This window comes from Haematobia irritans, chromosome 1 (genome assembly GCF_050003625.1).
Source record: "Haematobia irritans isolate KBUSLIRL chromosome 1, ASM5000362v1, whole genome shotgun sequence".
NCBI lineage: Eukaryota > Metazoa > Arthropoda > Insecta > Diptera > Muscidae > Haematobia > Haematobia irritans.
The window spans coordinates 80,367,420-80,382,694 of record NC_134397.1 but is presented as its reverse complement, the minus strand read 5'-3'; the positions used below and the strand labels follow the sequence as shown (position 1 = coordinate 80,382,694).

The following is a 15,275-nucleotide window of genomic DNA, read 5'->3' as shown; positions in this document are numbered from 1 at the left end:
GGAACCTAAAGAAGACCAAAAATAAACTGCTAAGGACGAGCAGCAGTTCAAGGCAAACTGGCTTTCTGCGGCGAAGAAGGTGGACAAGGTGGCTGTACAAAATCTGATGGCAGGTGTCAAGCGTGAGGCCCGGCAATTCTGATTTGGAAAAGCGAAAGCCTAACTGAATATTTTTCCTGAATTTTATACTAATTAAACTTGAAAAAGAAATTTAATTTGATTTTTTTAATAAACGATTTCACCGATTTACACGCGTTTTCCCTTGACCAAATTTTGACCGTATCATCCTATAGGTAAGGTTAGGTATAGTAGCAGCCCATTATTTTCAGGCTCTATTAGACTATTCAGTCGATTGTGATACCACAGTGGTGAACTTCTTTCTTGTCACTGTGTGCTGCCCATTTCCATATTTAGCTCAATGAGAAGGGACCTCCTTTTTATAGTATTTCACATTATTGCGATTATTTCACATATTGGTAATAGACATTACGAAGAGGGGATAATCCACCACTGAAAAACTTTTTGGTGTTCGGTCGAAACTGAGATTGAACCCATGACCCTTGGTATGCAAAGCCGGCATCCTAACTATTGTACCACGGTATCTTCCTTTTCAAATTTTACTTTTGGTCCAGACGCGAATCCAGCGCAGTTTGTAAGCAAACACACTGCCCACTGAACCATGTAGCTCAAATTGTCATCAGCACATACCCTGCCAGCATTTCAAAGTACCATTTCATCCTCATCGCTACCACAGACTCGTAAGTGACACTGCAACAATCGCCAACTGTGATAGTATTTTGCCATCACTATTCGCATGAAAGTATTTTGCCATCACTATTGTTACAAGAGCCATTTTATATTTTGTGAAACACCAAGCACAACTAGCTTCTTACAATTTATTTAAATAAAAATGATAATGAAGTGCTGAAAACATAGTTATTTCGCTTAAAATTGTGAAAGGTATATTGATGAAAAATTTTTGACTTTCCAAATGGAATAAAGTGATAGTTTTTCAAATATTTTTCCAGACATGCTGCCTCCATTGGAAATAAAAGCACTGGCTGATAGACGCTACAACATGTAACTTGCAACTTGTAACTCACCATCAATCTTTTATTAATGCATAAAAATATGTTAAATGTGATGTGATAGTCGTATAAATGTTATATTCACAGAAAAAATTTCACGAAATTTTTTCCAATTAAAATCTGAGTTTTAAAAAATATTCAATTAAAAATTTAATTGAATCAACAATTTTTTTAATTGAAATAAAAATCAATCACACAAATTAATAGTATCAATTAATTTTTAATTGGATCAATTAATTTTTATTTGACTGCCAATTAATTTTTTAATTGATACTATCATTTCTGTGATTGAAGACGTTTCAATTAAAAAATTAATTGGATCAATTAATTTCGAGATTGATTTAGATTTTTTTGTGTGTTTATGAGAATTTATAAATGTTTGATAAAATTCATAAACATCTAAACAATCGTGTTTTACTTGACCACAATGATTATTTTACAACTATCTTAAAATGCACTTTGTCTTATTGTTTGAAGGGGCTCTTATTGGCGTGCTTCTAAATGTAACCAGAAGGGCACCTAATAATTGCACTCATGCGATACTTTTTTGTAGTAACATGGCGTGGTACAACTTCTCAATAGTGACGGCGCTTTTTCGAGGAGTTTTGGATATCGTATACGACTGTTTTCGACGTAGTGGGGATTCTCAGAAGTGCCCCCAAATTCAAAAAATGTTGGCAGGGTATTATCAGTATACACATCAACACACAAGCGACATATACAATCAAAATGTTCAATTTATAGAGCAGCTTGTTGGACACACACAAGCCGAATTAAAGGAACTTTATTTAAAGAAAACAAACCACTTTAGTCTTTCTTACAAACGAAGTACACACGGAAATAATGTAATTTTACATATGAGGGTTGCTTTTATATTTCGGGATTTGAGGTTATACGTACTCAGAAAGTTTTGACATACGAGCCCCATTTGTGTTATATACAGCAAGTTCAAAGATTCATCTAGCCTAAAAAAATGGAATTAAATCGTGAAATTTTTCGTGTGATTATTTTCTTTCGGCGTGGATTAACTCAACAACAGTGCATCGATTAACTTATTTTAACTTTGGATATGAAGGTCCACCAAGCACCAGAGTTTATCGATGGTGTGATGAATTCAACTGAGGTGGTAGTTCACTTCAAGACGAATTTCGTGAAGGACGTTCAAAATCGGTTGTTGTTCCGGAAACCATTGATGCAGTGCGCCAACTTATATTGCAAGATCGGCGTGTAACCTATCGTGAGATTGAGACAACCTTAGGCATTAGTTGAACCAGCATATATTCAATTTTGTATGAACATTTGACCGTCAAAACGCATGCAAAAGTGTATAGAACTTAATGAGGAAAAATTTAAAAACCAAAAAGCGATTTTCGATACTTGCACTGAAAAAAATGTTGTCGTGAGATTTCATGTCCTTAAAATACGAATGCGAATTTTGCTTAGCATAGAAAACGCATTTCTTTAACATAAAGTTTTGTTTTTGTTCAAAAGTCGATAACACTTTTAATGAAGTCGTTTTGTCTTTATAGTTAAGTGATTCGACTTTAGAATCGGTATCTTAGCATGAAAGAAAAACTTGTTGAACTGAGGTCAACTTGGCTTTAATGATTCAGAAAAATTCTTGAAAATTTATGAAATTGTCTTTAAATTTGTTGACTTTTGGCAAGCAAAAAAGCGTTTAAAAATAGGAGATGTTTTTCAACACTTTATTTGAAAGATGATTTGTACTAGAAACATAGCATAATTTCTACACTGAAAAAAAGCATGCCCTGTTCCAAAGATTTTGTCTTTACTCCAATGATTATGGTATTGATTCCGAGACAAAGAAGCGGAGAATTTAAGTAAGAATACTTTTAAGACACAAGTTTCTTTTAAATTTGGGTTTACTTGTGGTGTACTTGTCTCTAGGAAACAAATTTTAGTTTATTCGTTTTTTCAACCTTTTTCTTCATGTGCTGGCAAAATCCTTTAAAAATGCGTTAAAGACAGCATAAAATTCCAAATTCTGACTCGTCTTCGAGAAGACATTATGCTATGTTTCAAGTCAAAAACGACTTTAAAATAAAGTGTTGAAAAACATGTCCTATTTTTGAACACCTTTCTGCTTTGTAGTCAAGATGCAAAAAGAAAACAAATTTAAAGACAATTTCATTAATTTTAAAGAATTTTTCAACAAAATTTTCTTTCATCTTAAGATATCCATTTTTAAGTCAAATCAAATTAATTATAAGGACAAAACGACTTCATTGAAAAGTTTATAGACTTTTGGATGAGGAAAAAAACTTTTTATTGGAGAAATTCGTCTTCTACACTAAACAAAATTCGCATTCGTATTTTAAAGACATGAAATCTTTGGCCTCACAACAATATTTTTTTCAGTGTACTTGAAGTCTGAATTTAAAAGATTAATTTGTCGTTGACACGTTTTTAAAAGACTCTAATAGCACATGAAAAAAAAAGCAGAAAAAACGAATAAATTCATATTTTTTCCTAGTAATAAATGCGCGAAACTCTAAATTAAAAGAGAATTATATCTTAAATTTATACTTACTTCAATTCTCCGCTTCTTTGGCTCGGAATCAATGCCCACATCATTAGATTAAGGACAAAATCTTTGGAACCGGACATGCTTTTTTTCAGTGTGATATTTGTTTTTGTTCTCTAATCCCGAAATATAAAAATCTCGACCAAACAAACAGTGTTATCGCTCCAACCTATGGCAACTTGGATACTTGAACGGATATTTTCAATAGAAATCGAACGCAATAAAGTTTAAATAAAAAAAATTTTGATACGTTACTTCAATTTGTCTGCATAATTGGCGGATGCTTCCACTTAAATATCCAGTAATTTTTGCAAAATTCATTTCTATACCAACGTAAAATATTTACTAATTTTGTTGCATCAAAACGGGTAAATGATTTCCGGATCAATAGGACAAGAAGCAGAAGGGTAAATTCCCTTAATCGATTCCATCTATTTATTTTATTTCATAAAGAAGTAATAAGAAGTTTCACTCACAAAAAATCGTCTAATTCCAGTATATGAGCAGATGATGCAGTACTACAATTTACAGGATTGTGATGTGAAACAGGGGTGTGGAGTCGCTTTTGCTGAAGTCACAGTCGTAAAAATTTTGCTCAACTCCTTCTTCAGTCGAACATCGAAAAACATGTCATGGTATAATGAATTTGTCAGCAAGCCTATCAAAATAGGCCATACAAAATGTATTGATCAGAGTGAAATTGTACGGCGCACAGTGGTTCCAAATCGTTCTTTTGGAAATAATTCACATCGGTTCATAATTGCGGATTTGGCAAAATTGCATACAACCGAAGTGACCAACCTTCAACCTTTCAAGATTGAAAACAAAAACAACTATTACTCATCGAAAATAACTTTATTGTTTTCAAAAAATTCCCCATTAAGATCTATACATGCATTCTGAAACCATCAACTGATTTTCACGTATCCAACAGTCGACTGCGAAGTCACAGACGTGTTTCGAAGTAACGCGATACATATAAAGGGTGATTTGTTAAGAGCTTGATAACTTTTTTAAAAAAAAAAACGCATAAAATTTGCAAAATCTCATCGGTTCTTTATTTGAAACGTTAGATTGGTCCATGACATTTACTTTTTGAAGATAATTTCATTTAAATGTTGACCGCGGCTGCGTCTTAGGTGGTCCATACGGAAAGTCCAATTTTGGGCAACTTTTTCGAGCATTTCGGCCGGAATAGCCCGAATTTCTTCGGAAATGTTGTCTTCCAAAGCTGGAATAGTTGCTGGCTTATTTCTGTAGACTTTAGACTTGACGTAGCCCCACAAAAAATAGTCTAAAGGCGTCAAATCGCATGATCTTGGTGGCCAACTTACCGGTCCATTTCTTGAGATGAATTGTTCTCCGAAGTTTTCCCTCAACATGGCCATAGAATCGCGAGCTGTGTGGCATGTAGCGCCATCTTGTTGAAACCACATGTCAACCAAGTTCAGTTCTTCCATTTTTGGCAACAAAAAGTTTGTTAGCATCGAACGATAGCGATCGCCATTCACCGTAACGTTGCGTCCAACAGCATCTTTGAAAAAATACGGTCCAATGATTCCACCAGCGTACAAACCACACCAAACAGTGCATTTTTCGGGATGCATGGGCAGTTCTTGAACGGCTTCTGGTTGCTCTTCACTCCAAATGCGGCAATTTTGCTTATTTACGTAGCCATTCAACCAGAAATGAGCCTCATCGCTGAACAAAATTTGTCGATAAAAAAGCGGATTTTCTGCCAACTTTTCTAGGGCCCATTCACTGAAAATTCGACGTTGTGGCAGATCGTAAGTCTATTCATGATGAAATGTCAAAGCATACTGAGCATCTTTCTCTTTGACACCATGTCTGAAATCCCACGTGATCTGTCAAATACTAATGCATGAAAATCCTAACCTCAAAAGAATCACCCTTTATATCTATATCTGAACTGATTTCGATGATTTTTGGCAGGTACAATTTCTTCTATAGATTACATTGAACCCAATTTGAGAAAGATCGATTAACAAATAAGGTTTTTATAGCCAAATTTGTGAAAATCCAGCGAATTTAAACTATAAACGGATTTCGATGAAATTTTGCTTACTTTAAGAATGCTTAAAAAATTACTATGTGGCAAATTTATTTACTAACCGATTGTCGGTTAGTACATAAGCGCAATACGACAACATTTGTTGAAATCGGACGATACATATATATGGGGGCTATATCTAAATTTGATCCGATTTTTTTCCAAATTCAATAGTGTTCGTCCTTGTGCCAAAACAACGCCCGGAATTAAATGTCATCAAAATTGGTTGATAATTGCGAACGAAATCCTGCGAACAACAAATACATTGATAGAGAATCAAATGAATGGACGGACAATAATGGCTAGATTGGCTCAGGAGACAATCTTGAAATTAAATTACCGATATTTAATATGATAGTACCGATTATTACGATGTTTTCGGAAAAAGGTGACGATTTTTCTTGACATTTTATTAACAGCATTGGTCTAAATCCACATAGAGACGAAAAAGTTCTCTAAAATAAAATTGCATTTTTCCGATTTCCCTGAAAATTGATATCTAGAGGTTTGTAGGACCACAAGTATGTGTGAATATGGTGTGCATCGGCCCATTTTTTTTATTGTCTCATACAGATCGATCTCCCTATTTGACTTCTTGGGCATCTAGACACCTTTATTTTCATACAATTTACTTGAAATTTAAAATTTAGAGCTATTTTCGGACAAGTATCGGTCCATGTTTTGGTATAGGCCATTTGCAATACCATCCAACCTGCTTGTGCCAAGTTTCAAGTACATAGCTTCTTTCGTTCGGAAGTTAGTTAACAGACGTACTGACATTGACTCAGAATTCCCCACGACCCAGTATATATACTTTAGGGGGTATGAGACCAATATTTCGATGTTACAAACGGAATGACCTCCATCGTATGGTGGAGGGTATAAAATAGCTGTGTTGAATATGGTATGTATCGGTATATTTTTTGGTACAGCCTCCATATAGACCGATCTCCCGAGTTGGCTCTTGGGCTGCTAGAAACCGTAATTTCTACCATAACGAGGGGTGGAGAATATGGTTGGTATTAGTCAATGTTGTGGTACAATCCAACATATTGTCCGATCTCCGGATTTAAATTTGTGGGCTTCGAGAACCCGCAATTTTTAACTGAAATTGCCTCTATATAGACCGATTTGGGAGGCAAAAAGGGGCACTGGTCATCCAAATTGCTCTAAACAGTAAGTAATATTTCTAGATTTTACTTTTCGTACTCATTCGAAAAATGGGGGGTACAAATCTGGGGAATTTATATTTCAAATCAAAACGTTATCATTCATCATTTTCTTGCACACTTGCCACAGATGTATAAGATTTCTCTAAAACTCAAACCAAAATGGTTCTTATAATCAAGAATTATTTTCGATAACATTTTTTTTACAAAATGTATTTATTTATAAATGTGTAGAAGAATGTTGTGATTTATATATCTTAAAATATGTAATACTTAAATAAATACAATGAACTTTTCCAATAGGATTGAGTATTAAGTATGCTTAAAACCACAGAAAAATTGCAAATTCAATAGTCGTAGCCTTTTTACGGAGCCCGGTGTTGATTGGCCTGTATGAAAGTTTTCTTAAGATCTATTTCGGTTTTTTTTTTGGATTTTGGACAGTAATCAAGGCACTCATTGTAAAGAGTTTCATATTTCTTTTAACTAAAGTTGTATATGAGTTCTTAAAAACTCATCGGTGGTGGTGGTAACATATATCCATGAGGATGATCTATGACAACTTTTAAACATTTATCGGACCACTCAAATTCTCGTCGTTCTCCCAACTGACTTATCCTATCTAAATTGGCATTTTTGAAGTCTTCAATCATACGTGGTACTAGATCATCTGTTATCAATACCTGCAGCCAATAGCCTAACACACCATAGGGAGCATCTCTCGTAACACCAGCTCCTGTAACGGATTCAGCGACAAACGTGAGTGCTAAATTTTGAGCCTTAAATGTAAAATGTCTTCCGTGTCGTATTCGATCTCTAATAGCAAGCAAAAGAAATTTTGCTGCGTAGGGAGCTATCTGAAGTTCTAGGCCATCGAGTGTAACCAATGGAGTCTCTGGTTGATCATCTATAGGACATGAGTTATGCAACGAACTTCCACTCATTGACATTGATATTGGAAATGCCTCTTCGGATTTTATAACATTTTCTTGCTTTGTATTTCTCTCCTCTGATTCATACTTTGATCTTAAAGTCATCGAATCCATTAGTGAGTTCAGCTCTTGACCATCATCGTCGATAGAACACTGTTCATCTGGAGCAATTTTTCTTGTCTTGGGTTTGGATATTTCTCGAAATGTGAATTCTGCATTAACTCCGGCTAAATCAGAACCATCTCTTTCTAGATCAGCTTCCAGTGCTGCCAAACGATCGGGAAATAAATCGAATACACTTAATGTTCGGTCTATATTGGTGACCCACCACTCTCCGCCAGTCTGTAAGTCCTGTTTCAAATAGTTAAGTACACCACGACCATTCCATCGAGCAGCCTGTTCGAGTTCTTCGTACGTAACTCCAACTATTTGACAAAAGTCAACTGTTCCGAAGGGAGTGCTCATAGACTTCAATTGTGGATCCTCCGCTATTAGAATGTTTTGCAAGGGTGTGTCAAATCTGTCATCCAATCCTTTTCTCCATGGAATATTATCGCCAAAACACAGCCTAAAATAAAAATAAAATGGTTGTATATCAAAACAAGTATATACGGCCGTAAGTTCGGCCAGGCCGAATCTTATGTACCCTCCACCATGGATTGCGTAGAAACTTCTACGAAAGACTGTCATCCACAATCGAAATACTTGGGTTGTGGTATCTTAAAACTTCTTAACATTGTTTTCTAAATTGTGAGTTAGTCCATACGTGGTATATATTAGACAAAAAAGTTATATATAGTTAAGTCTACAAATAATTACGAATCGATTTGGACTTTTTGCACGGTACGTAGGGAGCCAGAATTGAAATATGGGGGTCGCTTATATGGGGGCTATATACAATTATGAACTTGATATGGACCAATTTTTGTGTGATTGGAAATCGATTTATCTGAGGGATATATAAATATAACTATAGACCGATATGGACCTAGTTGTTAACGACCACATACTAGCACAATGCACCAAATTTCAACTCACTCGGATGAAATTTGCTCCTCCAAGAGGCTCCAAAACGAAATCTCGGGATCGGTTTATATGGGGGCTATATATGATTATGGACTGATATAGACCACTTTTGGCATGGTTGTTAAATATCATATACGATCACCACGTACCAAATTTCAAGCAGATCGGATGAATTTTGCTACTCCAAAAGGCACCGGAGGTCAAATCTGGGGATCGGTTTATATGGGGCCTATATATAATTATGGACCGATTTCGACCAATTTTTGCATGGGAGTTTGAGGCCATATATAAACACCACGTACCAAATTTCAACTGAATCAGATGAATTTTGGTCTTCCAAGAGGCTACGGAGGTCAAATCTGGTGATCGGTTTATATGGGGGCTATATAAAGGGTGATTCTTTTGAGGTTAGGATTTTCATGCATTAGTATTTGACAGATCACGTGGGATTTCAGACATGGTGTCAAAGAGAAAGATGCTCAGTATGCTTTGACATTTCATCATGAATAGACTTACGATCTGCCACAACGTCGAATTTTCTGTGAATGGGCCCTAGAAAAGTTGGCAGAAAATCCGCTTTTTTATCGACAAATTTTGTTCAGCGATGAGGCTCATTTCTGGTTGAATGGCTACGTAAATAAGCAAAATTGCCGCATTTGGAGTGAAGAGCAACCAGAAGCCGTTCAAGAACTGCCCATGCATCCCGAAAAATGCACTGTTTGGTGTGGTTTGTACGCTGGTGGAATCATTGGACCGTATTTTTTCAAAGATGCTGTTGGACGCAACGTTACGGTGAATGGCGATCGCTATCGTTCGATGCTAACAAACTTTTTGTTGCCAAAAATGGAAGAACTGAACTTGGTTGACATGTGGTTTCAACAAGATGGCGCTACATGCCACACAGCTCGCGATTCTATGGCCATTTTGAGGGAAAACTTCGGAGAACAATTCATCTCAAGAAATGGACCGGTAAGTTGGCCACCAAGATCATGCGATTTGACGCCTTTAGACTATTTTTTCCAGCTTTGGAAGACAACATTTCCGAAGAAATTCGGGCTATTCCGGCCGAAATGCTCGAAAAAGTTGCCCAAAATTGGACTTTCCGAATGGACCACCTAAGACGCAGCCGCGGTCAACATTTAAATGAAATTATCTTCAAAAAGTAAATGTCATGGACCAATCTAACGTTTCAAATAAAGAACCGATGAGATTTTGCAAATTTTATGCGTTTTTTTTAAAAAAAAAGTTATCAAGCTCTTAACAAATCACCCTTTATAATTATGGAGCGATGCGAGCCAATTTTTGCATGGTTGTTAGAGACCATATACTAACACCATGTACAAAATTTCAGCCGGATCGGATGAAATTTGCTGCTCTTAGAGGCCTCGCAAGCCAAATCGGGGGATCGGTTTATATGGGGGCTATATATAATTATTGACCGATGTGGACCAATTTTTGCATGGTTCTTAGAGACCATATACTAACACCATGTACCAAATTTCAGCCGGATCGGATGAAATTTGCTTCTCTTAGAGGCCTCGCAAGCCAAATCGGGGGATCGGTTTATATGGGGGCTATATATAATTATGAACCGATGTGGACCAATTTTTGCATGATTGTTAGAGACCATCCGACCTACATCAATAACAACTACTTGTGCCAAGTCTCAAGTCGATAGCTTGTTTCGTTTGGAAGTTAGCGTGATTTCAACAGACGGACGGACGGACATGCTCAGATCGACTCAGAATTTCACCACGACCCAGAATATATATACTTTATGGGGTCTTAGAGCAATATTTCGATGTGTTACAAACGGAATGACAAAGTTAATATACCCCCCATCCTATGGTGGAGGGTATAAAAATCATACCAATATGTGTGGTTTTGAAATAGACCCCCCTCCCCCAGAAAAATTTTAGCCCCAGAATATTTATTGTTAATTCGAGCATTACTATCATGTATATAACATTATTTATGGGTGAATTCTTATTTATATTGTTTATAACGTAAAAAAATCTTAATTGTTTATAGAATGGAAGAAAATTTTTAAAATGTAAAAAATTTTAAATGTAATTTTAAAATCCATATATGTAAATGTATTAAATATAATCCAGACATTAGGAGACTAAAAAATTATTAAACATTTAGAAACAAGTATATACGGCCGTAAGTTCGGCCAGGCCGAAGCTTATGTACCCTCCATCATGGATTGCGTAGAAACTTCATCTAAACACTGCCATCCACAATCGAATTACTTAAGTTGCGGTAACGCTTGCCGATGGCAAGGTATCTTAAAACCTCCTAACACCATCTTCTAAATTGTATGTAAGTCCATACGTGGTATATATTAAATCAATTAAATCGAATAAAATTTGAACAAAATTTTCTATAGAAATAAAATTTTGACAATGATGAAAATTTTATTATGAACCGAATAAAATTTTAACAATATTTTCTCTAGAAATAAAATTTTGACAAAATTTTCTATAGAAATAAAATGTTGACAAAATAAATAAAATAAAATAAAATGTTGGTAGATTATTTTTGGTTCTAGTGGCAACCATGATTATGAACCGATATGGACCAATTTTTGTGTGATTGGACCAATTTTGGTATGGTTGTTAGCGACCATATACCAACACCACGTTCCTAATTTGAACCGGATCGGATGAATTTTGCTCCTCCAAGAATGTTTTATATGGGGGCTATATATATTTATGGACCGATATGGACCAATTCTGGCACGGTTGTTAAAGATCATATACTAACACCATGTTCAAAATTACAACCGGATTGGATGAAATTTGTTTCTCTTATGTACTGATGTGAACCAATTTTTGCATGGTTGTTAGAGACCATATACCAACACTATGTACCAAATTTCAGCCGGATCGGATGAAATTTGCTTCTCTTTTAGGCTCCGCAAGCCAAATCTGGGGATCGGTTTATATGGGGGCTACATATAATTATGGACCGATGTGGACCAATTTTTGCATGGTTGTTAGAGACCATATACCAACACCATATACCAAATTTCAGCCGGATCGGATGAAATATGCTTCTGTTAGAGGCTCCACAAGCCAAATCTGAGGGTCCCTTTATATGGGGACTATACGTAAAAGTGGACCGATATGGCCCATTTTCAATACCATCCGACCTACATCGATAACAACTACTTGCGCCAAGTTTCAAGTCGATAGCTTGTTTCTTTCGGAAGTTAGCGTGATTTCAACAGACGGACGGACGGACGGACATGCTTAGATCGACTCAGAATTTCACCACGACCCAGAATATATATACTTTATGGGGTCTTAGAGCAATATTTCGATGTGTTACAAACGGAATGACAAAGTTAATATACCCCCATCCTATGATGGAGGGTATAAAAATAGGGTTATAACAGCAACCTATAGCCCAGAAGTAATAGAAAACCAGTTAAAACGGCGAAATTGATATATGTATTGAATGTATTAGCCTTAAGGCCGTTATTAAGATAGCTGTATCGGGCGAAAATAGTAATTTGTTAATAGTTACTTTTCCTTAATATTTCATAGAAATATTATTATATTTTAAGAAAACAAATTTTTGAATTAATACTTGGCATCATTTCCATTTCAAGTTATAATAATAATTAAATTGTGCCGAATACATAAAATTTATACTGTTTTTACTGATTCATTTTTTATTGTAGCTGCTAAACTCAAACTTAATACCCTTCTTTAGGGAAGACTACAATGCTAAAAAAAGTGAACCCTCCTGGACACTAAAGCCAATTTAATTCTATACTGAAAAAAATATTTTGCAAACTACATTTTAGGACACGTAATTTACACAATATTAAGGACAATTTTTGTTTAAACAAATAAATTTGAAATAAAAGAAAGTTCATAATATTTGATTTAACAATTTGCTTCTTTAAATTTAGGACCTGAATCCTTGAAATTTGTGCCCCTTAGTTAAAATTAAAGTAAAGAAAAACATTTTTTGTTTAAAGAAATAATTTTTAACTTAGCTGAGATATTGAATATTTAGATTAAAGAATATAGGCTAATACTTATTTTGAGGATTTTATCTTTAGTTTAAAGATTTTTTTTAATTAGGAAAGGCTTTATATTACAATAAAGAAATAAATAAATAAAATATTATTTACTTATCTTTTAATGTGAATTTTTTAACTTTAAATTATTCATGACATTGTTAATGAATTGCAAAAGGGGAATAAAAATTCGCAAAATGAAATATGTATCCTAATTTTTATTTTATAGAGCCTTTTTCCATCAAACAACGAAATTTTCTTTAATTTTGTGTTTAAAAAAATGTCTAATAAAAATTCTTGAATTTGTCGACAAATATTTACTTATTTTCTCATATCGGCGTAATAATTTGTAATATAGTTTAGTTAACATCTTCCACATTTTCCTTCGTGGTGGGTACACATTTTTTGAGTGTGTAAATGGCTGACCAAAGGTGATGCTTTTGCTTATCTATGTACAATTTTTGGATAATTTCTTCTTAAATTATTCACACATTAAGGTGAGTATTAAGTTCGAGCTTAAGGTGGTGGGTATTAAGTTCGAGTTTAGCCGCTAAAATCGTAATTTTTTCACTAAAGTGAAAACTAAATCAGCAAAAGAAGGCATACAATTATACATATGTAATGCAAATTTTATTATAACTTGATGGGGAATAGCTCAAAGAATATTTTCACAAAGTTTGTATTCCTTAAAATGGATTATTAAATAAAAGTAATCGCGAAAAAAATTACGATTTTAGCGGCTAAACTCGAACTTAATACTCACCTTTATGTATAAAAATTATGTACGTACAATTTTACTTATTACGCCAGTTTTTTGGGTTGAAAAGTACAAAATTGACTGGGAAATTTCCTAGCTTCACCAATGATCCTCATTTTCCAAAAAATAAGATCCAATGACGACGGACCATAAAACATACCGAAAAATAACATCTCTTGTTGGAAACCCCACATTCTATATATAGTGCATGTCCAAAGTAGTAGTTTAAACCAAAAGTAGTACATGAAAACCCATTGATTACCTGTTGCCTGTTCGAAAACAGTAACGTGCTAAGTTCTGCATTAAATTTGCTGGCCATGTTGGTGGTCTAATTCTTTTGGTGGGATTTTCATTCTCTTCTCTCAGCTCTTCACTAGTCTTCAATAAACGAAAGGTAAGCTCAAATCCCATGCCCGAACGGGATTGGATTTCACTATCCTCCGAGTCCAATACATGTACACGGCCATCTCCATGCAAATCGCTTAATCCAAAACTTACATAAAACCAATGAGGGGGAATTTTTTTCGACAGGTCTCCACCGTAACTGAACATGCTAATGTAATCTAGAGGATCTTGCCCTCCTAGCCAATATTTTAGCACTGTTGTAACTTGCAATGGATTCGGTTGATCAGGATAGACCGATAGAAGCTTATCAATGAGTGCCTTTAGCCCCGCTGGAGGTGGAATGTTATTCGTTCTTGGCAAATGTGGGTAAGTAGGTTTACCGCCAATACCGGGTGTAGTCATTTTGAACAAATTATTTTTAGGTGATTGAAAAATTTCCAACAAAAAAAAAACAAAAACAAAAGTAAATGTAGTCAATGCAAACAATAACAAATGTTGTTGTTCTTCTGCATGCCTAAAAATTCGGCAATTGTTAAACGAAGCGACAAGAATCGTGTTATCTTTTTTTATGCATTAATAATGGTCCGTTCAGACTAAGTAATTGCCACTTTTTTTCTTGAGCTCATCCCCATCGCTACCACATGCGCTTTACAGACTATCAGTTATTCCGGACGGAATGTCGGTGTTTGTAAAGAATCTTACAGTGTGTCGGATCGATACGACTTGTCGGCGATGACTAAATAATCGGTAAATGTGTTATCGATCCCATAAACATGCAGCAGTATCGATTATGCCGTCGGACTTAACTTATAATGTGCACAATATATGGGATATGTTCGACACGAGCACTGTCGTCCGGAATAACTGATAGTCTGTAAAGCGCAACAGACTCGTTAATGCGCTTTACAGATTATCAGTTATTCCGGACGGAATGTCGGTGTTTGTAACGAATCTTACAGTGTGTCGGATCGATACGACCTGTCGGCGATGACTAAATAATCGGCAAATGTGTTATCGATCCCATAAACATGCAGCAGAATCGATTATGCCTTCGGACTTAACTTATATAATGTGCACAATATATCCCTGTCAGCATTTCAAAGTTCCATTTCATCCTCATCGCTACCACAGACTCGTAAGTGACACTGCAACAATCGCCAACTGTGTTAGTATTTTGCCATCACTATTCGCATGGAAGTATTTTGCCATCACTATTGTTACAAGAGCCATTTTATATTTTGTGAAACACCAAGCACAACTAGCTTCTTACAATTTATTTAAATAAAAATGATAATGAAGTGCTGAA

The 15,275-nt window shown here is 35.2% G+C and overlaps 1 protein-coding gene and 1 long non-coding RNA gene across 2 annotated transcripts in view; one reads left to right on the top strand and one right to left on the bottom strand.

Annotated features, from left to right (window-relative positions):
- Positions 1-15,275, top strand: part of LOC142221293 (uncharacterized) — a 278,541-nt gene that overhangs the window by 106,324 nt on the left and 156,942 nt on the right. The gene's annotated exons all lie outside the window — the stretch shown is intronic.
- Su(fu) (suppressor of fused domain protein) lies at positions 7,071-14,528 on the bottom strand. The gene is made up of 2 exons (XM_075290952.1): positions 13,887-14,528; positions 7,071-8,373 (listed from the first exon to the last, which is right to left on the bottom strand). Exons 1-2 carry the CDS (start codon positions 14,369-14,371, stop codon positions 7,380-7,382), a joined length of 1,479 nt encoding a protein of 492 aa, XP_075147067.1. The 5' UTR covers positions 14,372-14,528; the 3' UTR covers positions 7,071-7,379.